Genomic DNA, 25,421 nt, shown 5'->3' with positions numbered 1-25,421 from the left:
TGGTGGTGGTGGTGAGAGTTGCTCTGCCACCGCTACGCACACCACAACGCACGCTCCAGGGGTTGGGTGAAGTGCATAGGTTCTCGCTTTTCCTCGTGGCATCTTCATTAAGAGAATACGGTCTTCGGTGGAGGTGGCCCACACGCCCTCTTTCCCATGCTCCACTGGATTCTGTGTGTGTGTTTGCATGTATGGCTATTACAGTGAGGGCCACTAATGCTGGTCCGGCAACGCTGTATCTCTGCACACTCCCAATGCTCTCTGCCACCCCTCACGTCTTCTCCATGCTGAGCGACCCATCTTCACATGCTTTTTGCACATGCCACCCCCCCCCCACACACACTAAAAGCGGCGACGCATTTTTTTTTCTCCTGTTGTCGGCGCCGCCCACCGTCTCCCTCCTCGAAAAAAGAAAAAACGAAACTCCATCGCGCGCATCCCTCCTCCCTCTCACATCGGCACACATACACACACAAAGAGAGAGCAAGCAGGAATGAGCATCGAGAAGATGTTTGGAACGTTCTGTGCAATGAGTGCTCTTCAGCAGCGGCGTGACGGCCTGCTCGTCCCGTCTGAGACATCGCACAGTTTTTCCTACTACCAATGGCTGGAGGTGGCGAAGGCAAAGTATGCGGACAGTCAGCCACGAGCCTGTTCCTCCCCAGGGCAACAGCGGCCGCCAGCAAAGAGGGCCAAGACGGAAGACGGCGTCAGCGACTCTGGCAGCGCGCTCGCCGACGGGCTCGCACAGCAGCTTGTCGCTTCTCTCAAGAGCCAGACGGAGTTTGCCAACTCACCGGCCGCTCTCCGTCATGCTGCCCAGGAGGAGTTTCCCATGCCGCAGGCTTCGGCGGACATGCCGGCGTTTCTTGCACTGGCCGAGGCAGCCATTCGCCTGACACTCTGGACACCCGAAGACGAACGGCTGGCACAGCTGGCGGCTCGCCTCCGTCCTAACCTGCGCACGCTAGAGGAACGGGGTATAATTCGCTTCTACTACGGCTGCTTTCCGTCTCTTCAGGTGCTCATGGACCTGCTTTCGTGGCGCATCATTGTCCATCGATGGGAGCGCCTCACACCCGAGATGCGGCAGGTCGCAGTGGACGGCGTGCTGACGCTGTGCGGCTGCTTGGATAGCGTGGCAACGGAGGCGTTGCGCGCTGCTGTGCAGGAGCTTCCTGTGTCTGCAGCTTCCTCTTCCTCCGCAGACACGCTTGAGCTGAGAACGCTCGACACACTAGTTAGACACGTGAGTGCCGCTGTGCCGTTTCAGTTTGCGACCTGCCGTGACCTTGCGCCACTGTACCCGGAGCCGGCCGGGCTGTTACACGTGCCTGGAGCACCGGCGGCTTCCAGTGAGAGTGTGCTGAGGGACGAGCAGCAGTCAAGACCCGCAGATGAGAAACGATTTGACTATGATGCGGAGGTGCAGGTCGGCGAGCGGCTAGGTGTAACATGCACTCCGACCCTCACCGTGCACGCATCGGTCGAAGAAGAGTCGCCAGCCCGCCGCACGCAAGCAGCACCGGTAGCGGCGCTGCCGTCCCGTCCTATTCTCAAGGCCGCACGGCGCACCAGCGGCGGCTTACGCCCCTCCGCTGGCGTCACTCAGATCCGCCACGGGATTCCGACGAGAACGGCAAGTGGGCATATAGCTTGCATGTCGCAGTACCACGCGCGCTACGCTGACCCGGCGAAACACGCCAGCTCTGAGTGTCCTTACTGTGCCACTTGCCACCTAATGGAGATCATTTTCCGTGGCAACAAGCGCAGCTGTTTGTGGGGCCACTGGCCGACTCCACGGAAGATTAGGCTTCACCTGAAGCAGTTCCCGAAAGTGATGAAGCTCGCACAGGAGCGTTTTGCCGCGATACAGCGTGGCGTGCATCTGGCGGCGACGGACGAGGTTCCACTTTGAGCCCTGCCCTTGCTCTCCCCTTTTACTATAGGTGCTGGGTTGCTTGCTTTCGCCGATTAGATGGCTGCGATACAATGCAGCGTGCCCCACACACCTACGCAGACGAAAGAACAACATGAAAACGAAACTTACGCGACTCGACGACGGAGCTGCCTGCAGCCTCCGCTACCCCGAGTGCCGATTTCTCTTCTCCCTCTCCCCCCCGTCAGCTTTACACTGGCGGATGGGTCGCGTGAGAGGTAGGAGAGGCGGATGCCACGCTGCATCGAGGCTGTTCCTCTACAATGCCGCCCACACAATCTCTTTCCAATCATCCTTGAAGTGTGTCCAGCTTCTCCCTTGCCTGCGCATCAAGCCCTGCCGTCACCGTGGCCATGAACCGCTTTCCTCATGTCCTCGAGGTTCCCTGACTGACTTTATCCTGTTTTGTGTCTCCCCTTTGTCGTCTCCGCGCATGGCGCTTTCTTCTCCGCACTCCCCCCCCCCTTTAAGTGATCCCATCACGCATGGAACATTCGAATCAACCACACGCGTTCGCATACAACCACCTTTCTCTGCTCCTCTATTCACGTGATAGCTGTATACCCCCTCTCCCCGACACACACACACACACACACGCACGCGCGCACACGGACACAGACACAGGGTCGCTCGAAGAAGAGGAAAACAAAGGAAATGGCGGCACCGTTCGACAAGTCAAAAAATGTGGCGCAGTCTATCGATCAGCTGATTGGCCAGACGCCGGCGTTGTACCTAAACAAGCTGAACAATACCAAGGCAAAGGTTGTGCTCAAGATGGAGTGCGAAAACCCGATGGCGTCCGTGAAGGATCGCCTTGGCTTCGCCATCTACGATAAAGCGGAGAAGGAGGGCAAGCTGATCCCTGGCAAGTCTATCGTGGTCGAGTCGTCCAGTGGAAACACGGGCGTGTCGCTAGCGCACTTGGGTGCGATTCGTGGCTACAAGGTCATCATTACGATGCCCGAATCCATGTCTCTCGAGCGCCGCTGCCTGCTGCGTATCTTCGGCGCCGAGGTAATCCTCACCCCTGCCGCTCTTGGCATGAAGGGTGCCGTGGCCATGGCCAAGAAAATCGTCGCCGCTAACCCCAACGCCGTCTTGGCGGATCAGTTCGCAACCAAGTACAACGCCCTCATACACGAGGAAACCACGGGGCCTGAGATTTGGGAGCAGACGAACCACAATGTCGACTGCTTCATAGCCGGCGTTGGAACAGGTGGCACGCTGACAGGTGTGGCGCGGGCGCTAAAGAAGATGGGCAGTCATGCCCGCATCGTTGCCGTGGAGCCGACGGAGTCACCTGTGCTGTCGGGTGGAAAACCAGGCCCGCACAAAATTCAGGGCATCGGCCCGGGCTTTGTGCCAGACGTGCTCGACCGCAGTCTCATCGACGAGGTGCTTTGCGTGGCAGGTGATGATGCCATTGAGACGGCACTGAAGCTCACGCGCAGCGACGGGGTCTTCTGCGGCTTCTCTGGTGGCGCCAACGTTTACGCGGCGCTGAAGATCGCGGAGCGTCCGGAGATGGAGGGCAAAACAATTGTGACGGTCATTCCGTCCTTCGGTGAGCGCTACCTCTCCACCACGCTGTACAGGAGCGTTCGGGATGAGGTGTCGTCCCTGCCCGTAGTCGATGCCTCGGAGCTGCAGGACTGAGCTACCATCGGCAGCGCCGTCACTGCAGCCTTCGTGTGGCGCGAATGTGGAGAAGGAAAGGGCCAACGCTGGAGATCCACGCCTGCATAAGCAGGAGGGATGGAGACAGAAGATACGGTGGCAGTGGGAATACGGTAGCGGAGCGCAACGCATTTCTTGATGCCTTTCAAGCCGCACACCGCCGCTGCCTTCTTTGCAGCTCCAGTATCTGTTTGAAGCGCACGTGCAGCAAGCAGAGTGGTGGGAGCGGTGACCATCGCCGGTGATCAGGAGGAGGATACCTCGCTTTCTCCTTCATTCTCTTGTCCGCCTCTTCCTTTTTTTTTTCGGTCGTGCTCCTCTGCTACCACCTCAGTCTTACTGCTTAGCGTGTGTGACGGCCACCATTTCGCGAAGGGTATATTTTATGTGTGCTCGTGGTGGTGCAATGAGGAGGTCTTGCCATCCCTCTTCTCTTCCTCTTGCTTTCGTGATATTCAGTTTTCCTCTATTATCTGTGGTACTATCACGTCCACCTACCCACCTACCCACCCACCCACACACCCACACACACGTACACTGGGCGAGAAAGGAAGCGAAATATATCAGCTGTCTCTTTCTCTCGTCCTTCCTCATATGTGTTTCCATCCAGCTCTGTATGCATACAGCTGATGTAGCGCACTACGTCTTGTCCCGGGTCGCTCCTCCCAACGCGCGTGAGTTTGTGTCTATATATCAGCATGCGCGCTTCTCCTTTCTTGTTTGGTTTCTTTGCTTCTCTTTTTCGCCTTGTTCTACAAGACGTTTGTGAGTGGTTTCCTAGTGCTTCCTCCTGCCGGTTCCACCGGACTCTCCTCTCTCTATGGTTGTGTGGGACCGTCGCGGAAGTGTTGCCGCATGTTGACACACACACTCCCTCCTCACTGGGGTTCTGCATATGAAAGGTTCGTTTCCCGCGACGCGCGCGCGTAGTGCGGTAGAGCCGGCGAAACAGATAAGTAGGCTGATTCGAGTCGGCGTCGAAGAGATGAACGAGTAGATGGGGGAAGGTAGTGTGGAGAGGAGGAGGGAGGAGGCGAGGCGAGGGCCGCATGCCCCTTTCCTGTCAACACGCATCGGCTGTAGCTACCCTGATCTGTCTTCTCATCTCTTTCGATGCTCATCTGTGAATGTACCGTCTTTTTTTTTTTGCGTGCGTGCGCGTGTGCTTTCAGTGTTTTATCGCCACTCATCTCTACAGTGGAAGAAGGGGCTATCACTTCCCAGCGTGGACCTTACACAACCGGAAAGCAGTGACACAGAAACGGCAACCCTAGTAGGAAGCGGAGGCACACGCATGGCGAATCACGCGCAATGCGAAAGGGTCTGCTCTCGTATACACGAGCAGTTTTGAGCCACTCCCCGAGCGGCTTCTGCATGAGGACATACGTGAATGCATCTGCGCACACAGATGCAGCCATAATACGGTTGCTGCTCTTGCATTACCGCTAGGTGTACGGAGGATGCAGTGGGTTTGCAACACGCGAGCTTCATGCCGTAGCGTGCATCTTCATGGTGCCGCTCTTCGTCTTTGACCTACACTACTCTATGAACACAGCCACACGAGGTCACCCACAGCAACTAGTGCTTCCGTAGCGACGTTTCTCTCTTCGCACCTTTTATGGCTTGCACGGCTTCGCTTCACCATCTTTTCCGTCTCCGCGTCTCCTACTCGCCCCTCCGCCTTGTTGTTCCCTGTTTATGATCTTCTTGTCGATGCTCGAATGGAGCAGGTGCTCCGACGAAACAAAAAAGAAAAGAGAGAGACCGCTCCTCCGCGCGTATCCGAGCGTGTGCTTGCATTCGTTCGGGTTCGTGCATGCACGCCGCTTTGGTCACCGCAGAGACAACCAAACGTAGAGAAGCGAACGGTCCGTCAGTTACACACACACACACACACGATCTCTCACGCGCTCTTTTTGTTTTTCTGTTCACTCTCATTTGGAGAGGTCTTCGCAACACGTGGCGCGCCGCGGCAACAGCACACAAGTGGTACCCTCTCGGCAGGTGTACGTGTGGGCGGTTTCTTTTTTTTTATATGGCGGTGCTACCCCCTCTTCTCTTGTCTTCTCTTTTTCCCTTTGCGCGTGCCGTGCCCATACACTGAGGCACCCGCAGGAGCTGGTGGAGGAAGATAGGCTTGCTGGCCACGACAGCGCTCCGTCACTCGACCGTCTGTGCCTCGTGAAACTGCCAGCCGTGGCACGCGTGTGTGCGGTGGTCCGGTGGAGGAAGCGGGTAAAGGTGGTACCGCAGCCTTCTCTTTTGCTGAGTAGATAGCAGCTCAAGCGCAAAACTCTCTTTCCACGGGAGCGACTGTGCGTCGGTGTAGACGCCATTGAACAAGGCACACAGGGTCGAAACAACAGCACGTAGCCATGCACTTCTCTCAATACCCTCTCCGGCTGACGGACCTGGAGCGGCAGAAGCTGCAGCTCATCGTGGCGGCACTGAAAGTGAGTGAGTACACGGACGATGTTGATGACTTCATGCGCCCTTATGGGAAGGAGGGACGCATGGAGGCGGCTATGCGCGAGTTCATCGACATCGTTGTCGGACTTGCGATTGCCTCGGATGCCATTCCACGTTCCGTGAAGAATTCTTTTCTCGCAGGGGAGGTTAAGGTGGCCACGGTGGTGCCGCTGCTGGAAGACCTCTTTGAGATTATGCGTCGCCACAAGCGCCTGAACCCCTTCAGCCACCGCGGCGAGTTTGGCAAGCTAATGATGATGCTGCAGGATGTGCAGAAGCGGTCTATTCAGCGCGCACTTGAAATCCAAAGCACGCTCGTCATACCGGTGCGCACCGTGGAGGCGGCCCTCTCTAGTATCCACTGCGAGACCCTCGCTGACGACGAGGCCGTGCGCACTGATTATCTGAAAAGGACGGGGACTGAGAAGCAGGCTGGCATGCAGAGCCTCATCGAACGCTACAGCAAAGGCGATGGGCACAAGAAGGAGATCATCGCGCACTGCCTGCGCAGCATTGACGATGTGCATTCGTTCATTCAGTCCAACACGCGGCCGCTTCGTACCTTGCGGCGCTGGCTGAGCCGCGACTTTGAACCTCTTTCTTCAGACAACGCCTACAGCATCTCCATTCGCCACGGCCGCAGCGGCGCCTGCTTCACGCACAGCCACGCGACGCACTGCCAGTACGTCACTGAGTCGCTGCTGCTGTGGGAAAACGTGCAAAAGAACATTTTGAATCTGTGGGAGGCCGCCGAGGACGACATGCTCGTGGAGGGGCAGGGTCAATACGTCGTGGCAAATACCGGGCAGGGGTTTCACCGCATGTGCTCGGCACCGAGGAGCTACGGGGTCATGTCTCGCCTCGTGCGCGACACGGAGCAGCGCATGGGCGGATGGGTTGGTATAAAGGTGATTCACCTGGGCGATCGCGACGTGCCGAACCCGCTGGTGTTCATCGATAAGTACACCGTCATCCCTCGGTTGGTAAAACCGGTTGTGCAGACGCTGCATGCGCTGCGCTACGTCTTCCACGAGGAGGACGAGGAAGAGGAAGGGCAGCCGCAGGTGGTGCACGAGTACGACAACTACCCCGGCCTGCGAAACCTGCTGCGCTCCAAGTATCATAGCTACGGCGAGTTGATGATGATGATCCTGAGCGACTTCTTCAAGCATGCCTTCGACGGCTCTGGCGACGACGGCGGCAGCTGCATCGACGGAAGGCTTACATCCGCGTGGAATTGGTGCCATCAACTGCACAAGAAGAAGTACTACGACGCATTCGTCTTGACAGGCTTTGCGGGGTTCGATTGAACCCCCTTACCCCTCGTTTTGCGTGATGGGCGTGTGCTGCAACGCCGACGACCAAGTCACAGTAGCTGTCCCCGTGTGTGCGCTTTCTGAAACGTTCGCGTGCATCTCGCTCGCTGTTCTCACTTGCTCCTTGTCTCCAGTTCCTACCTCCCACTGATGAACTCGAGGTTGTGCGCTCTCTGTCGGGCTTGTTGCATGCTCTTATCTCTTTCCATCTGGCGCGTGTGTCTGGGCTTGTGCGCTTGTGCTTTTTTCTCTCCGTACAATGGGCCCCCGTCCCCGCCTCTTCCGTTTCGCTGTTGCCTCCATCGACTGGCACGCTGAACGAAAGGGGAAGCAGTACTCCATAGCGACCAGCAACAGCAGTAACAAAAGCGAAAAAGAAGCGATGCACTCTGTAGTGAGCGCACACTACATAATTGACAGCAAGCACGTAAGGCTGAGTTGATGAGTTGCGGAGAAGGCAGCACAGCGTACTGAGACGGGGCCATAAACTAGCGCGAAGAGCAACGAAAATGGGCACCGCCGCTTCATGCATGCCAAGCTGTGAGATTAGCGAGTGCTTACCAGTGCTGTATGCGCACGTACCCCCTGTGGCGCCCATCTCCAGAGCCTTACTATGCCCCTACCCCCTTCCGCGCGCGCACACACACACACACACACGAACCCCCTACTGTGGGTCAATCTCTCCGCCTTGTACACGTACACACGCACGGTGCTAGCATTTTCCACTTGAGGCGCCGCTCGCGCAGCTTTGAGAACAGCCAAGAGAAAGAGAGCGTCAGCGGTATAGGCAGGATGATTGACACACTGTCGATTGTGAGTGACAGCGGCGTGGTGCTGTGGCAGTGTACAACCCACGAGACAGGGCGGCGTGTCATGGTGAACAAGCTGATCCAGGAAGTACTGCTAGAGGATCGTGCAGGTCTCGCGCAATACAGCGTGGACAACTACCAGCTGCGGTGGGTCTTGGAGAACGACGCCAGGTTCTTCGTCGTGGCGGTCTATCCTAAGTTCTTCAAGCCGCACTACATGCACGTTTTTCTGCGCGACATCGCAACTACCTTTGCTAAGAAATACGGTAAGCAAACAGCCCAGCAGGACTTCTTCTCCAGCATTCAAGGGAGCAGCAATCAGGTGCCGGCCGAAAACTTGATGGAGTTTAGTGCAGAATACGCCGCACTGCTCGCGAAGTTCAATGCCAGCGAGGAGGCGGCCTCGCGGCATGGCGTAGAAGGCGAGGATAGAGATGAGGCTGCGTGCAGCGGTAGCAGTGGTGCAGCGGGAGAGGCAAGCGACAGCGGCTCCGCGCAGGAGGACAGCGCGGGCGTTGGCGTTTACGGGGACAACCCCCAGCAGCCCGCCGCACAGAATGCGGGCAAGGTTATCGTGACGAAGGATGGTCGCCGTCTCACTATTGGCGGCGGTCCTGGCAAGGGTAATGCAAGTGGTGCATCGGAGGCGGCGGCATCCAGCGGCGCGGTCAAGAAGCGTGGCAAAAAGCCGACCAGGTGGGACAACCCCGGGGCTGTTCACGACCCGATGGTGGAGAAGCAGTTACACGAGAAAAAGGCCACCGAGGAGGAGCTGCAGGCGCAGGCTAGCATACAGCGCGAGACGTACATCAAGCGCCTGCCTAACGGTGGCATTGCCCCGGTGAAGGAGCGGGAGTGGGAGGGGCAGTCGCGTGGTCGCTTGGCGACGTGGCTGCGCTCCTATGTCGGCACCCGCGAGGTAGACGCAGAGGACTTGAAGAAAATCATCCCTGACTTGCGCGAGAAGCTCATCGCGAAGAACGTTGCCGTGGAGGTTGCCGAGCACGTGTGCAAGTCTGTCGAGGCTTCCCTCGCTGGCAAGCGGCTCGGCACGTTTGACTCGCTCTACAAGACCGTCGAGGACGCCATGATGGCCTCGCTGCGCCGCATTCTGCAGCCGAAGTGCGAGGTGAACCTCTTGCGCGACGTAGCTGCTGCCAAGGCCGCCGGGAAACCCTACTCCATTGTACTCTGCGGGGTGAATGGGGTGGGTAAGTCTACGTCCCTCGCGAAGATAACGTATTGGCTGCAACAGAACGGTAATTCGGTCCTCTTGGCCGCCGGCGACACCTTCCGACATGGCGCGGTGGAACAGCTGGGGGTGCACGGACGGTGCTTGGGGGCCCCCGTCTTTCAGCTAGGCTACGGAACCGATCCTTCCGCTGTCGCTGCGGCAGCCATGGCGCAGGCAAGCAAGCAGCACATCGATGTGGTAATGATCGACACGGCTGGCAGGATGCAGGATCACGAGTCTCGCATGCGAGCCTTGGCGAAGCTCATCCATGACAATCAACCCGATCTCGTCCTCTTTGTTGGTGAGGCCCTAGTGGGCAACAATGGCATCGATCAGCTGCGCAAGTTCAACCAGTGTCTCGTGGACTTCGCGCCTGTCGGTTCTCGGTCGCGCGGTATCGATGGCATTGTGCTGACCAAGTTCGACACGATCGACGACAAGGTCGGCGCAGCGCTCTCCATGGTGTACGAGCTCGGTCAGCCCATCGTGTTCGTGGGCGTTGGGCAGACTTACCAGGACTTGAAGGTGATCGAGCCGGAGGTGGTGGTGAGCGCGCTGATGAAGTGAGTGGCGCAGCTTTGACTGAACGAACGCACTCCTCAGGGATCGATCCGCGTGATGCGAGCACGGGAAGCTGCAGCAGCGCTGCCGCTCTCTGCACTCCTATTATTGCACTCTCACATTTGTGACTGTACTAGGGATGGAACACCTCTGCCTCCATCTCCTCGTGATCTGCTGTGGCGGAGGTCGGAGTTGGGGGAATGCGCTGACGTGCACGCTGATATGAACAGATACGCGGCCGCACGTATGTGTGCTTGCATTAAGCGCTACCGGCTTGTCCAGTGCGGCCGCTCTTTTTTTTTTTCGCCCCCTTCCCCCCCCCCTAGCTGCTGCGCTGCACTCCTTGCGCACCTGTGCCAGCCGCTGTGAACACACATTTCTTTGCTTTTTTTTACTGTTGTGCGGCTGTGCGCACACCGCGCACGCCTAGAGCGTGCCGCTACACCTCTCAATCGCGTTTGCACGAGGATTGGGCAAAGCGAAGCGCGAATACCCGCGCTCATATGAAAGGGGGCGACTATGCCGGGCCGAAGGCAACGTAGGATTGCGTGCGAAGTCGTGTGCGTGCACATGAATGGGACTGGAACTCTCGCAGCTGACCTCCTCCCTTCATGTAGGCTCCTGTGCAGGCAAGAAATGCCCGGTGAGGTGCTGCTGCACCGCTCACCCTCCGCGCACAATAGCCTCCATCATCGTTTGCAAACACGCAACTCAGCGGACGACCAGGACGGAGAAGCAAGCTGATGACTTGAGAACCACGGCGGCTGAAACGCAAGGCGGAGTCGCGGAAGGCCAGCTGCGATTGCCGCAACGCGGTCTGGGCGGTGACAAACCTCCCTCAACACTTTTTTCCCCTTCAGTGCTGGCCGAAGGATGGGCGGTTTCGAGTGCAGCTATGGAGGAAGGGCTACTGCTTTGATTCTAGATCGGTGCTGGGCCGTGTCCCACTACATTCCTCCTCACCCCCACGCACCGCCATCTTTTACGGAACTGACAGCAATAGGCTATGCAGCTGACGTCGGGGAGTGCACAGGCCACCGCTCAGGTTGTTTCGAGCCTCCTTGCTCACTCCGACGCTGGAAAGACCGCCGACGACGGTCAACGCATACACACACAGATGAACCTAATCGAAACGCAGAGCCGATGCATCAACATGGATAAGTACGAGTATAGGGGGGGGCGGACGAGGTATAGCCATCGCCCATACGTTTGCTTAGCGGATACATGTTACCCGCGAGCGTAGCGAAGACGCCGCGCGGTTTGTCCACCCTAATTATGGCGGAATGGTGATGAGCGCCTGCGACCAGCACGGCGCGCCAGCAATACACGTCACGCTGTTTGCATCCCTGCACCTCTCCACACCCGGTCGCACAATATTTGGTGAGCTGGATACCCCTCTCTTGACGACTTCTCTACTTGGGTTTGCGAGGAGTTTTCCTCCTCTCCCCGCAGGGCTTACGTCTGCTGGTGACCTTCATTCTCATCGTTTCATCATCTCGTAAGAGGTGCGCGCGAACAGAGAGGCTTTGCACGGGGGTTTTAAGAACAGCTTGCCTTTCTGTGGCTGGCAAGCCGATCGGCAGCGATCCGATGATGTGACGGACAGAGATGAGGACAAGTCCGAGAGCCTCCTCTCTGATGGGAGCGGCGTGGCGTGGTGGAGGTGCTTGCCCCGCTGGCCCTTGGCTTTGGCTTTCCTTTTGCTTGTGCGCCACCCCATTGCCTGCAACTTTCCTCCCCCTGTTTTCTCGACGTTTCCCCCGCTCCCCACCCATGCGTCTCTCTCTCTCCGGTTATCCTCTCAAGATCATCTCTCCGCTAAGCAGTGCCTTGTGCTGCATCGGCGATCAAGTCCCTGGTTTTTGCTCCTTCACGCAGCCCGAAAATTTGGGAATACGAGAAGAAACGGAGCACCTTCCACGCGCGCTGTCTCACAAGTGCATTCTCGGGCACTACGCACTCAGCGACGTGCAGCCAACATTAGCCTCGATGCTCTCCTTTGAGCACGCACGGGTTCCTGATTGCTACATCGCGTGTGAGCTTTCCTCGACCCCTCCTCCCCTCCCCCCGTAAGAGCGCATTATGGACAACGCCTTCTCATGCTCGTCGCAGGATCTGTGCGCACTGCAGGTGGAAGCGTGCAGACACTGCACATCGCTCTTTCGCTCCCCAGGAGGTACTTGCAAGCGCGCCTGTAGCGACGTGCGCGCAGCCTTACTGCGGCAGAACAGAACGCCCCGCAAAGCTGTTCAGACACTCACCTTCAATGAAGCAGCGGTATACCGGCGCAACAGCCGCGGCATCACCAGTAGTGCCCCCGCGGCGGGAACTTCACTGAAGTCGCCCTGCGTCGCCCACGCGGCACACGGGTGCGGGGGTGGACTCTGCGCCACCTACCACATAGGTCCGCACTGCTTCCCTACGCGCCGCTACCGGGCAGCTCTGTCGGGGCAGAGACACTGCACCAAGGTGCGTGGTGGCGGATTCGTCTGTGGCAACAGAGATTATCGCAGCACGGATGAGAGTGCGGGTGCGCCGACTAGCTCCGCACCATTGACGCCGCCCGACAGCGACCTGTGGCTTCTATGGTCCCTTGTGCCCTCCCATCTGCTTGTTGAACTCATACAGACTCCGCAAGATGCGGAGGTGCTTCTCGCGAGGTTGAAGGAAGAGCAGTACCTACTTCAGAATAGCGACACTGCCGAGGCCCCACGCTACTCAACGAGTGAGCAGCAAAGGCCCTGAGGCGTGTGTTCATTGCACAGACATTACGTGCCCACATCTGTGTCTCTGTGCGCGCATGTCTTTTCGCTTATCCTTTGGCTTCAATGTACTTCCACCGCATCGCTTGCAGCGCGTGTCATCCCTCTTTCCCTCTCTGCTGTGTATCTCACGCGAACTCACAAGCATAATGCTCTGCGGCAGGTCTCGTTGCACAAAAGACGGCAACTTCCCCCACCCCTCCCCCTCTCTCTTGAGCTGTTGAGAGGAAGACGAGGGAGGCGTGTAGCGTGCTGCGATGGCTTGTCTGTGCAGGCCATGGAAGAGAAAGGTGATAGAGCGAGCGAGGAGAGCAAGCCGGAGAGTCATGCCGGCAGCATGTAGCTGTTCGAGACATGTCTTATGCGTACGCATCCCATTCCTTCATCTCTCTTTTCTCCCTTTCGCACGTCACTTCTTCCCCGCAGCAGCTGTGAGGGGCCCGAAAGCCGCACCTTTCCTTCCACCGCTGCCCCGTGAAAGAAGCCTACTCTCCCCGCGCTTGTTGCACCCCCACCCCAGGTAACACTGCTCCATGCACGAGCTTGGCTTCTATCAACTGTACCCACCCCTTCTCGAATTCCCTTCGCTGTCCCCACCCCCTACCTCTCCGAATCTCCCCCGGCGTCGTAAAGCGCTTGCTCGCCGTGAAAATCTTTCATGCGTGGGTGTCGGCTCTGCGGCGCTGGACGCATCGTCACGCGTATGCCTTTATCATCAAAGGTTTCCGCGCAAGGCCCACTAGCAGCCTCTCTCTTCCCTTCTCCTTCTTTCTCCACTGCTGACATTACACGTTGCACCAGTGTCATCATCCGCGTGGCCTAGGCGTCTGTTTCTGCCCCCCCCCCCTATAGTTTACCTGTTGATTACCGCCGCGACTTGTGTAGTTCGACGCCCCCCCCGCCCCATGCGATCATTTCTTGTGGCCCGCGCCCTCGGCGCGGCATCGAAGAGGCGCTACCCTCTCTTCCCCGCCGCGCTGCGCTGCCAGTCCACGGCCTCCTCTCCGCTTTCCTGTGCTTCTACTGCTGCAAAGACATCGGCTGCTGCCACCACAGTACCGAAGACAGAAACACCACAAGGCATCCGCCTTTCCCGCGAGATGGGCCTCAGTGAAGGTTTCGAGGGCATCGGCGTCTATGCGGGCTCCATCTCTGCCTTTATGAAGCCGGCCCACGAAAAAGCAGATGCCACTTTCGGCACCGACGGCGACGGTGTGCTACCATGCGAGCAGCCCGGCAGCCAGGCCGCTATCCAGGCTGCTCAAGCGGAGTGCATGGCTTCGGTGGCCATGACCGGCAAGCTTCCCTCTCCCTCGCGCGCTGGTGCCGAAGCGCATCGCCAGGCTCATGGGCAGGCTTCCCATACCTCATCCTTGCCACGCCGCGCCCCACCAGCAGCGCTGAATGTGACGCCGCGCAAGCCCCCGATGAGTCTCGCGGCGGACCCTAAGTCGTTGAGCTCTCCACCCTCTGCATCTGCTGCGAGGCCGACGGCGGCATCAGCAGCGGCGATCGGGGTAACGGCACGACCGGCCACTTCTCTCTCGTCCTCCCCACGCCCGCAGAGTGACAACGCGAAGGGTGCCAGCCGCGTCACGGCGGATGGTTCCCGCGTTATGCGCAACAAGGAGGCTACAGACTACTACCGCGCCCTCCCACAGAACGAGCTAAGCAAGGAGGATATGTGGCGCCGCATCAACGAGGCGAGCGCCGATCGCGCCGAGGCCACCGGTACCGCCATCGGTTCCGCTGAGGTGGATTACATAAAACTGGAAGATGAGCTGCGTGACTTCGACCTCTTTCACTACCGCATTGGCGAAATGGCCTACCCTGACCAAGCGATGCGGCGCGACTACTACGCCTTGTGGAACTTGGCGATGTCGCTGAATAAGGCTCGGTGGTCTATGCTCGAGGTGCACTCGCAACGCGGAATGAAGACGACCGGCGCTGGTATGAAGCTGATCTTCTGGAAAGAGTCCGTCGGCGCAATCATGGAAAAGCGGAAGATGTGCACGGGGCAGTTCACCGACTCCCACCCCGTCTTGCGCCCCTTCGCTGCCGCGGTGGAGCGCAACCCGCATATGACGAAGGCTTTTGTGCGCGGCTTCACTGATGCCCGCCTGCGCGTCATTCAGCAACCCGGAAACGTGCAGCAGCTCTTCGACCACTTCGACAAGTTCTACGGCTACTTCTTCAACTCCTTGCTGGAGGTGACGCACATAAAAGACGAGGCGACGGAGCACCTCATGACCCACGTTGGCCGTGCAACCGGGCTGACAAACCACTGCGTGATGTTCTGGAAGAAGTACGCGCGCCTCGGCTTCACGATGCTGCCGGCCGACCTCTGCGCCGACAATCACGTGAACCTCGGACTGCTCAAGAACATTCCTCTGGCGTCTCGTGATCGCGCCGTGCGCAAGGTCCTTTTCGACGTCATGTGCATTGTCAAGGACGAGATGCTGCACGCGCAAAAATGCGCTAAAGATGTTCCACCCAAGACGTGGCCGATAGTCATGGAGTGCCTCTATGCAAACTACTATCTCGGCTTCCTGCAGCGGCGCGACTTCAACGTGAGTGCCATGTTTGCGGACCACAACATCGAGAACGCCGGCTTCACGTGGTATCGCCTGAAGAAGCGATGGGAGTGGGAGCGGTACCAGAGCATCGAGCGTCTCGTCGATGAGGCGGCACCGCTGCCGTACATCAATACTTCCTTCGCGCACCGCGGCTCGCACTACAAGATGGCGAGCGGTGTCGGCTCAGGCGCTCCCCAGGCACAGCGGAAGAGGAGCTGAGGCAGGGCATGTGCATGCAGAGCGGTATATAGATAGTCTCCGCAGTGCTGTTCGCGCGTGTAATGCGCATCAGGGAAGGGAAGCTGGTGCTGATGGGCAGGCGACTAAAGTGATGTGACAGATCCCTCCATCCTCCTCGCCCATCTCACCTTGAAGGGGATACGCTTTCGATGATCTTGATGAGTCGGTAACTGGGGAGTGGAGGGGTGTACGTCGACGAAGCGTGATGATCACAAGCATGCCACCATCCTTTTTCGTTCTCCCCCTTGCTTCTGCGAGCGTGACTGTGTATTGTCAGGCAGCCTTGAAATACAAGAAGAGGAACGACACGGAAAAGAAAGCAGAGCCCACTATTGAAAAGGAGCCCAAGCAACAGCGGCCTGGCTGCGCATGTTTTGTCTGGCGACTTACACATCTCTCTTTCTCCTCACAAGCGGCACGCTCCCTTTCCAGTGTTGCGCTGCTGCATGTCCTTCTCCTTCCGCCGTTCCTCGGTGTTTTTCAGGCTGTGGGAGCCGTTCGTGCAGATGTGTTCGTGTGCGGGTGTTCCACAGCGCGCACACCCTTGCGTTCTCTCACTGGGACTCACACAGATATCGAATGAAAAGCACGGCGCAAGTCGAAGCCTCCTGCGCCCTCTCTACCATCTCTTACTGCCACACCCCTCTGCACTGCTCCTCGTCTTTGTTCCGTGGTGGCAACCGGATGCATCTCACTCGCTCACAGGCGCGCGCACTTTGTGCAGGCGCTGACGTTCGGGCCGACTTCTCGCCCCTCTGCGCCTCTGATATGCACAAATCGTCAACCTCGTAGACTGTGCGGTCACTGAAGAACGCACCCTACCCGTGATCGCATCACGAGGAACGGCAAAGCAGTCCAGCACCATCAGGCTCGACACCGTGGTCGCCTACCCTGGCCCGCGTCCCGTTTTTCTTTGTGTGCATGTGGGTGGGAAGTAGTCAAGGTACGACTCAGCCATGCAGTTGCAGTCTCGTGCGCCAGAGCACTTCTCAGCGCCCTTCTTTGCTTCCCCATCCTCCTCCGTTGCCTGCGAGTCAGGCTGCTCCTTGGACGCACTAGAGCGCCTTGTGCATTTCACCGGTGCTGGGGCAGACGCATGCCTCTACGCGGTGCATCCAGCGCAAGCCGAGGGAGCCGATTCGGCGGTGCTGACCCCCACCGCTGAAGGGCTACGCTACTGGCTGAACCCATCCGTGCGAGCGCGTCCGACCACCGCCACGTGCGAGATTACGAACCTGGGGCCACCCTTCTTTGCCTCCACGTCGACGTCCATGCTGCGCATCTCTGCCACCCCGCTCTTTGTTGATGGCCGCTGTTTTCCCACTCGCTGCGTGGTAAGTCTGGCGACCAGCGCGCAACGGCTCGACGGGGTTTCGCTGCGGCCTGTAGTGGTGACAGAGTGGAATTTGACTGCGAGTGGGGCGGCTGGCGTGTGCACGACAACGGTTCCCCTGCGCACACTCTATCACCTCGCCGTGCTAATCAGCTCCTTTGTGCCGGCGACAGGCGTAGAAGAGGTGCGCCTTTACCTCCACCTGCGCTTCATGGGGTGCTCCGATGGCTCTGACACGCACCGGATCGCGGCGGTGCGGCTGCGTTATGAGCAGCTGGGCACCGCCGCCGAGGTACTCCCGCAACTCCTGCAACGGCGGCAGCGTGCTGCAGCGCGCGTGATGCTCCCGCCATCGCCGTATGACGTCAAAGACCACAGCGAGGGTCGTGTCACCAGAGCGGGTGCACCTCTTGAGGAGGTGGAGGTGGGCGTCACCGCAGGCAGCAGCACTGCCACTAGCAGTGGAGGGAAAGACATGGGCGACGACGTCGGGAAGGGTCGCCTTGCCGGTGCAAAGGAGCGGCGCACGCCCACGAGCCCGCCCCCCTCGACGAGAATGAGGTCTGACGGAGGTGAGGACGCCGCGGGGGAGGCGCAGCAACAGCTGCTGCGCTCTCCGCCCCAGCGATCAGCGACGAGGCCGCGCGCCGAGAGGTCGCTGAGTGCAGACCGAAGCAGCTCTTCCTGGATAGAGGCTGCTGGACCCACCGAGGGTCGGGATGGCCCGAAACTCGTTTGTGTCGATCGCGTGCTACGCATACCACCCCCTCCACCAAAGTCGGCCGCTGCCGCGGGCTCAGCGCCTTCGCTGTTAAGTGGTCCGTGGCCGCCACGCAAAGTGCGCACCATCGTCCTGGCACCCTCCATCTCTCCCAGTCTCTGCTCATCTTCCGCTGGCACCTCGCCCCGAGGCTCTCCTTTGCCTCTGCCTTCCCCGCCTCCCACCACGAATGCCGACTCTAGCGCTAAGGCGCACTCGAACACTTCACTCGCCGGCACCGCGTGCTGCCGCGAAGCTGAGAGCTGCGACAGGGAGGGTTTTGATGATGCCGTGGACGCGCTGATGCCCCTAACTCAGCAGAACGTCCAGGGACGCTTTCTCGAGTGTACGAAGTCTGACGAGCGTACCTCTTATCCCGTCTCAGCTGCGGGAACCTCTTCACAGAGGTGCCGTTGCCATGAGTCGTCCTCCGTGCCGCGACATATCCCGTCGGCGGAGGCACGGGAAGTGCCGCAGACAGTGGCGGAAAACCGCCCTGATCCTCATCCTCACCCGTTCGCGCCGCAGCAGCTATACGCCCACTCAGACCCTGCCGTGCTGTGGGCCGCCACCTCGCTTCTGGGTACTCTGCCATGGACCCTGGCTAGTCAGCATCAAAGCCGCACCAGCACCCCAGCCGCTTCAGTGGCTAGTAGTCGTGCGCCGTCGTGCGACGGCAGCGCTCAAGCAATGCCGACTGACTCGGCGAAAGGGGCGCCATGTTGGCAGATGCGGCAGCCAGCCCCTTCCAAGTCGTTTCTCGACCCTGGCTCATGTGCGCACCGCAGGGATACACAACAGCCGCAGCAGAAATCATGGAAGAGAACGCCCCTCGGCGCCTTAGACCGAAATACGAACTCCCATCGCCCTGAACGGACGACAGTGGCGGCAAAGGCGGATTCGGCTGCCATGACGCAAACCTACAGCACAGAGTCCACGACCGCATTCCCCCGACATTGGCGGCGCGACGAGAGCGCTCATGTATCACCACAGCTACATCCGCCTCATCCTTTCGCCACCGCGTCGCTGTCCCCCTCACACCCAGAACCGTTCAGTCGACCCTCTATCCCTCCGCCAGCCACAACGTACGCACCGCTGCAGCGTCCCACCTCTGCTTTTGTGCCCCGGCTGCTTCTGCGTTCTAGGCAACGCAGCAATGAGACCCGTGCTGCCTCCTTCACGCAGCGGGGAGGAGGTGCGATCACCACCAACAGTAGCAGGAGCATCGGCAGCAGTGCTGCGACCACAGGCACAGCAGCGTCCGCGCCACCGCCGTCTCAAAATAGGGGTCTCTGGTCAAAGGCTGCTGCCCCTGGCGGCGCCTCATCATCCCTCGATGCCAGACCGCGCCGCAGTGCTACCGCCGATGTGCATGAGCGACGACGGCTGAGCACGGCCGCGTTTCCGATGTCTTCCTCCGCCGTGCTTTCAGTGATGCCGTCCTCGTGGCTACGAGGCAATGCGACTGTCGCACCGGAGGCCCCTACTGAATCTGCGGCTGAAGTAAAATCGCAGAGCTCTACGGCTTCCCAGCGAAGCTTTCGGTCATCCACTGCGCCCCCGTCGAGTCGCCGCCCCCAGTACGTCTCTTCGCCCGCCGGCGCGGCCGACATGGAGTGCATGGAGGACACTGTCTCGGTCGCATCTGGGAGCAGCGCCCCGCTGCCGCCGTCGCCACTGCCGCCGCCGGAGAGCTGCGCACTTTTCCATAGCCCAGCGCCCACACACTCATCGCTGTCGTCCTCGCCCTCTTCGTCGAGCTCTCGCTCCCGCGCTGCGCCTGCGCTGCCTCTGCAAGAGGCGCACGACGGCAGCCGCAATCGTAACCGCCCGCGGCATCGCAGTGTCGCACAGTCTGGCGGCGGACACGGTAGCAACAACCCCTCGACTTTTAGGCAGTGTGTGGTACAGACGTTTGCAGTGTGGAAGCACCATGCGTCGCGCCGAGGTGTTGGGCGCCGCTGGCTGCGCATTGAGCGGCTGCCTCCGTCGCCCTCCACATCGGCGGCAGTTCGCTTCCGCATTACGCTGGACAAGGTGCACCCACCCATCTTGGCGCGGGCCTCGATGCTGCTAGGACGCAGTAGCAGCAGCAGCGGGAACAACAGCGTCCATGCAGCTAACCCGTCGTGTGAGGTGTGCATACGGCGGACGGACAAGGTGGAGGTGTGGTGCGGTCTTCGCGCTTACCACAGCGGAGTGATTCACCACAGCAAGGTTCACCGGGCAGAGTGTTGTTTGGTCATCCGGTGCAATGCTCAGCTGGTGATGGCGGTGGAGTTGGAGTCGACAGAGGCGGTCGACACAGTTCGACGTCTTCTTTCCGATCGCCAACTCACATCTCAAGCAAACAGGTAGCGTGCTGTTGCCGCGGGCACGGAGGCGAGCGTAGAGAGCGCGAGGGAGCGTGCAAGGGAAGTAAGCTTGCCAGCGAAGGTGTAGCGCGCTTCAGGCTCCCGCCCTTTTACGGTTGCGTCTTTCTTTTTGGCTCACCTTTTTTTTTCCTGCCTGTCTGTCTATGTGTGTGCGCGCGTGTGCACGCTCCTTTCGCTAGATTAGATGACGCGCATGTGCGCGTACGTGTGCGTGCACCCATGTGTGTGTATGCCTCAGCGGTGAAGGTAGGCGAGGGCCAGCGCACACCGTAGATTCTCTCTCCTAATGCGTGTGCCGCTATGGCGATGCTCTCTTCTCTTGTTTTCTTTTCGTGGATGGGGAGCAGGGTGCGTATCACAGCTAGAGACGTGGTGAAGCGCGTGAGATGCTTTCGCTTGCGTCCTTCTTTGATTTTTTTTTGTGCTGGTGCTGACAGAGGGCGGACGAGTGAAGGAGCAGGCACCAGTGCAAAGCATGACGCACGTCTGTTTCCACCTCTCGTTCCACCTTGGCTGGGCCTCACCACCTCTCCTTGGCTTTGCACCACGCCTCTCTCTCCCTCTCCATCTCTCGTTCCGCGGACGGTGGGCTTTCTTCGCAGGCAAGCTTGACGCGAAACGTCGTTGTGATGTTTGGTGAATGTGGGTTTTTGTCGTCTTCGTCGTGAAGCTGTATGCAGCCGTCGCCACCGCCATTGCCGCCTTCTCTTCCAAACGGCACTTCTGCCCCCTCTTCGTTGCCTTGCGCATAGAAACGCCTTACTTCACACTCCTCTCCCCTCTTCTCTCTCTCTCGTGTCGACAAACGCGGAGTGTGTTCCTCGTGTGTGTGTGCGCCCGGGCTCGCACACACGACATTCTGCGCTGCACTTTCCACTTCGCCTCCGACATCGCCTGCGGCCTCACCCTCCCCGTCACCCGGAGGCAGGGGATCTTCAGGCAGAGGACGTCCCTGCCACAGACACAGCCGCACTACTCTTCGCTGTCTCTCTAAAATACCCAGACTCACGCTCACACGCAATCTTTTCTTTTTGTGTTAAGCGCGATAAACATCCTTGATACGCACCGATCTCTCCCTTTCTCACAAACTCCCCAAAAACACACACGCATCGGCAAGCACGCGAGTACCCCTCTCAACAACATCGCCTAATAGGGGCAGCAACTGTCTCACTCAACGATTTCGCAGCTCTGCCCATCGCTCACTGTAAGTCACCATGAGCACCAACCAGCCGATCGTGAAGCCCTTCATCTACCTTCGTATCCCAAGCGAGGACGCGAAGCCGGTGGAAGAGCTGCACTTCAATGGCCACAACGAGGCTGAGCTGCGACACACCCTGACGCGGTGCTTTCGCCAGTCGCTTCTGTCGGACGACCAGAAGAAGGACATGGCGCGTCACCTGGCCGACAAAGCCAGCGAGAGCGCAAAGAAGCACGCAGTGAAGGGGGACGGCGACGCCAACGCCGCTGGCAGCGGCGCGGAGCCGCCGGCAGACGTGGAGCAGCAGCAGGCGGCCATGATTGATCAGTATCTGGAGCAGGCCTCCTACGAGATCATCCCTGTTACCATGCCGATGCGCAGCACGCAGTACATCGGCACCTCGCTCTACATCGACGACAGCGGCGCTTTCAAGGATCTGCCCCTGAACTACCGCGCCAGCAAGCTGGCACAGCGCGAAATTCGTGGGGATGCGTTTCTGTTGTCAAACCATGACGACCCCGCGCTAGACGAGTGGGGACGAGTCGACTGCCCCCTGCAGCGTTACGAGGAGCTCTACGCGAACCCGCCGCAGATCGCTTATGACCCGTCCAACCAAGCCCAGATGACGCAAGCCGCCATGCTGCGGGAGACCGAGACGAAGAAGATCAGCTTGGAGGACTACGAGAAGGCTCAGAAGGCAAAGGAGGACGGAAATCGTCTCTTCGCCGCCAGTGATTTGCCTGCGGCTGTGCAGGCCTACAGCATGACGGTCGACTTGACTGATGGGCGGCGAGATTTGCTGCCGAATGAGGAGGCCGCTACGCAGCTGCGCCTCTCTGCATTGCTGAACCGATGCCTGTGCTTCACGCGACTTAAAAAGTTCCCAGAGGCGGTCAAGGACGCGCAGGCTGCTGCCTACCTGGACCCAAAGTCGCTCAAGGCGTACTACCGTCTCACGCACGCGCTTTGCGGAGCGCAAGAGTACGAGGCTGCGGCGCAGGCGTGCGAAAAGTATGCCCAGCTCGGCGGCGCGGAGGAGGACGTGACGGCGATGCGCACGGCCGTCGCAGCGGGCGAGGCGGAGGCAAAGAAGGTACAGAAACAGATTTTCTCCAAGATGTTCCGCTCGTAGCCCAAATTACCGTCTGAGCCCTCCTAATGAGAACGCAGCCATGAAAAGAACAATGACGACGTGCCCAGCTGCACCTCTCGTTCTTGAAAAGCTTTCTCCATGTGTGCCTGTTGTTTCTCCTCCTGGTCGTCGATGCACGCACCGTTGCGCGCTGCCGTTGACCGCCTGCAGCGTCTGACGAAAGTGCTGAAAGTGCCGCCCTCCTCCTTCGTCAAGCCACTAACAATCAAAACAGCAACTAGGCAAGTGGTAGCACACACAGGAGACGCACGCACACACCGGCACCCGTGTGTGTCTGGTCGATACGCCACCCGCCCCAACGCGCGGAGTCTTCTGCTCAGCATACGCATTGCCTGTGCACGAACAGCATACGTAACGAGAGAAGGGCAGATGCCATGCTTCGCCACCCAGCACTTCCTCCTTTGCCGCACTGTGTAGGAGAGTGGACAACACAAGCCCCACGTCAAACACGCCTTTCCTCTACGTTCGCGTGCGCGGCCAGCATCCCTTCGTTTCTTCATGCTAAGATGCATCCTTCCTCTTCACTGACCCTCCTCTCGACTACTTTTCCTACCCCGCCCTCCCCCCCCCCACCTTCCCCCACTCCTCACACCTTTCCCTTTACCGCACCGATTCTTGCTCATTCCCAACCAAATCACCATCTACACCATCTTCTAATCCGCTGCATCTCATTCCATCCTCCACGCGCTCGCAGTAAACAAATCGCAACTCCCAAGACGCACTCGCTTCTGCGAATCATTGCTACACGCGCTCACAACCGCATTCCAAGCACTCGTCGTCGTGTCACTTCTTCACATTACACTTCCAATTTCACGCTTCCTTACCCCTTCTTCTCTCACACGCTCCCTTCCAGTTTTTCCGCCGCTACACTCCCCATTGAACCGTTATACACGCAACAGGGGGGGCACGTCAACAAGAAAAAAAGCAAGCACAACCAATAGGAAAGCGTCTCTTCACCGCACTCGCTCCAGCTCCGTCGGCTGACTGTAATCTTCTACACAGTTCGATACTCATCTCTCTTCCTCCGTACACCCCCTCGTTTGCCTTGAAAGGCCGCTCTTTACGCTGACCATTCACGTATCCACGCATCGCCTCTTCTTACCAAACGCACCTCCAAGCCCACCTGCCATATACTTGGACACATCACACGCCAACTCACCTGTTTCCTCTCCCCTTCTCCTTCGCTGCCTCCCTCTGCTTCTTCCGTTGCACGCCCTCTTATTCCCCGCTCCTTTCTTTTTCGTTTCGGTTTCGTTCTCGCTCATTTGCATTCCGTGTTTACCTTTCATCTTTTTGAAGCACTTCCGCCGACCACAATGCAGATCTTCGTGAAGACGCTGACCGGCAAGACGATCGCGCTGGAGGTGGAGCCGAGCGACACGATCGAGAACGTGAAGGCGAAGATCCAGGACAAGGAGGGCATCCCGCCGGACCAGCAGCGCCTGATCTTCGCCGGCAAGCAGCTGGAGGAGGGCCGCACGCTCTCGGACTACAACATCCAGAAGGAGTCCACGCTGCACCTGGTGCTGCGCCTGCGCGGCGGCTAATAAGTTTCGTAGGCTGTAGCGTGGTAGCATATGGGCTCTTCGCGTTTTGCGTGCTACGATGTTGCTTATGGTACTCGTAGTGTACGCCTGAGTCTTTTCGGGAGCGTGTCGCTGTTGTGGCGTGATGTGAATGAAAATGCTTCGGAAGGGCGAGGTGGTGATGTTTGCTGAGTTTTTATTCTAGAATGTGACGCGGCGCTGGAGGACTTGTTCGGGCCCAGTGGAGGTCGGCGTTGTGTGCAGGCACTGATAATGCTTGTATGTGGAATCAGTATGCAGTACACGTTATGGGGACAAGATGAATATGCCAGAGGCAAGGGTCTTTGTCGAGCCGCGTATTGGCCCTATGAGTGGATGAATGACTATCTTCTCGATATACGTCTCGCTCTCATTGAAGGAAGTGGAGCACGAACTCATCCGTGAGAAGCGCGTCCGATGTGCAGGGAACTAGCAAGCGGCAAGGGGTGAGGCAAGGTGGATGCGGTTCTACTTTGCTGAAAAAAGATGCTAAAGGCTCTTATTGTTTGCTTGTGGTGTGGCGAGAGGCTTTCTGCCCCGCCCGCTCTCCCCTGTGTGTGTCTGCACCTACCCTTCTCCAGCGCATCTTCTCTGTCGTGTGGCTTGCTCTCTTCACTGTCACCTCCGCTGTGTTTTTCTGTTCGCATTGTGTGCGTGTTTTCCCCCCCTTCTGTTTGGTGTGCATGTGCCCTCTGATCTGTTTCGCGCCACCCTGTGTTGTGCGTTGTACGTGAGCTGTCTATAAAAGGACCGTGTGCGTGCTGCTGTATTCTCAGACGTGTGCATTTTCTTTTTCCCACACCTGTTCTACCGTGCCGTGTATCAGACAAAGAGGGAGAGAGTTACTCCCGCGTGCGGATGTGAGAGATGAAGAGGAAGCAGGGCAAGGGTACTGCGAAAGAATGGACGCGAGTCCTGAAGGGGTGAGGAGAACCGCGCAAGACGCCGCTGGCGGTGCTGCGGCGGTGGGCACGAGGATTTGCGAAACCGACGGTCACTGTAGGAGTGCTCGTGCCGTTGTGGAGGTTCTTTGGGGCCTTGTGTTCTGCGTTGTCATCCCCCCTCTTCATCTGCCCGTCTTTTTTTCGAGTGTTCACACGCACCGACACTGTGCATCACTGCACCCTCTCTTCTCTCTCTACTCTCTCTCTTGTATGGCATCACGTTTGCGATGCTTCAGCGTGGGCAGCTCGTGGAACGCACTGTAGCTGCATCTTCCTCTTTTACTCTTGCCTATTTCACTGTTTCTTCTGCGCTCAGCACACCCATCTACTTATATCTCTCCATCTATATATATATATGTGTGTGTGTATGTGCGCGCCTGTGTTTTGTGCATGCTCCACCGAAGCGCCGACCCCTTCCCCCACTACCACTTCAAAACACCACCCTTTTTCTTCGGTTTTTGTTTGTGTGTACATCTGCCAGCCTGTCGTTGGGCAAACCCCTGGTGCCCG

General features: G+C 58.7%; 7 protein-coding genes across 7 annotated transcripts; all 7 read left to right on the top strand.

Annotated features, from left to right (window-relative positions):
* Positions 1 to 306: 306 nt before the first annotated feature.
* Positions 307 to 555, top strand: LDBPK_363760 (hypothetical protein, conserved; the record flags this gene model as incomplete). The annotated part of the gene is made up of 1 exon (XM_003865442.1): positions 307 to 555. One exon carries the CDS (start codon positions 307 to 309, stop codon positions 553 to 555), a length of 249 nt encoding a protein of 82 aa, XP_003865490.1.
* Positions 556 to 2,593: 2,038 nt separating this feature from the next.
* LDBPK_363750 (cysteine synthase) lies at positions 2,594 to 3,595 on the top strand (the record flags this gene model as incomplete). Its single annotated transcript, XM_003865441.1, has 1 exon — positions 2,594 to 3,595. The coding sequence occupies one exon, from the start codon at positions 2,594 to 2,596 to the stop codon at positions 3,593 to 3,595; it is 1,002 nt and encodes a 333-aa protein (XP_003865489.1).
* A 2,396-nt stretch (positions 3,596 to 5,991) lies between these two features.
* LDBPK_363740 (hypothetical protein, conserved) lies at positions 5,992 to 7,395 on the top strand (the record flags this gene model as incomplete). Its single annotated transcript, XM_003865440.1, has 1 exon — positions 5,992 to 7,395. The coding sequence occupies one exon, from the start codon at positions 5,992 to 5,994 to the stop codon at positions 7,393 to 7,395; it is 1,404 nt and encodes a 467-aa protein (XP_003865488.1).
* Positions 7,396 to 8,193: 798 nt separating this feature from the next.
* LDBPK_363730 (signal recognition particle receptor like protein, putative) lies at positions 8,194 to 10,011 on the top strand (the record flags this gene model as incomplete). Its single annotated transcript, XM_003865439.1, has 1 exon — positions 8,194 to 10,011. The coding sequence occupies one exon, from the start codon at positions 8,194 to 8,196 to the stop codon at positions 10,009 to 10,011; it is 1,818 nt and encodes a 605-aa protein (XP_003865487.1).
* A 4,372-nt stretch (positions 10,012 to 14,383) lies between these two features.
* LDBPK_363720 (hypothetical protein, conserved) lies at positions 14,384 to 15,562 on the top strand (the record flags this gene model as incomplete). Its single annotated transcript, XM_003865438.1, has 1 exon — positions 14,384 to 15,562. The coding sequence occupies one exon, from the start codon at positions 14,384 to 14,386 to the stop codon at positions 15,560 to 15,562; it is 1,179 nt and encodes a 392-aa protein (XP_003865486.1).
* A 977-nt stretch (positions 15,563 to 16,539) lies between these two features.
* LDBPK_363710 (hypothetical protein, conserved) lies at positions 16,540 to 20,034 on the top strand (the record flags this gene model as incomplete). The annotated part of the gene is made up of 1 exon (XM_003865437.1): positions 16,540 to 20,034. The coding sequence occupies one exon, from the start codon at positions 16,540 to 16,542 to the stop codon at positions 20,032 to 20,034; it is 3,495 nt and encodes a 1,164-aa protein (XP_003865485.1).
* A 1,231-nt stretch (positions 20,035 to 21,265) lies between these two features.
* On the top strand, positions 21,266 to 22,381 carry LDBPK_363700 (hypothetical protein, conserved; the record flags this gene model as incomplete). Its single annotated transcript, XM_003865436.1, has 1 exon — positions 21,266 to 22,381. The coding sequence occupies one exon, from the start codon at positions 21,266 to 21,268 to the stop codon at positions 22,379 to 22,381; it is 1,116 nt and encodes a 371-aa protein (XP_003865484.1).
* Between the last annotated feature and the right edge of the window lie 3,040 nt (positions 22,382 to 25,421).

This window comes from Leishmania donovani, chromosome 36 (assembly GCF_000227135.1).
Source record: "Leishmania donovani BPK282A1 complete genome, chromosome 36".
NCBI lineage: Eukaryota > Euglenozoa > Kinetoplastea > Trypanosomatida > Trypanosomatidae > Leishmania > Leishmania donovani.
Note: the sequence above shows the minus strand (reverse complement) of the source record. Positions and strands in the feature narration are given on the sequence as shown.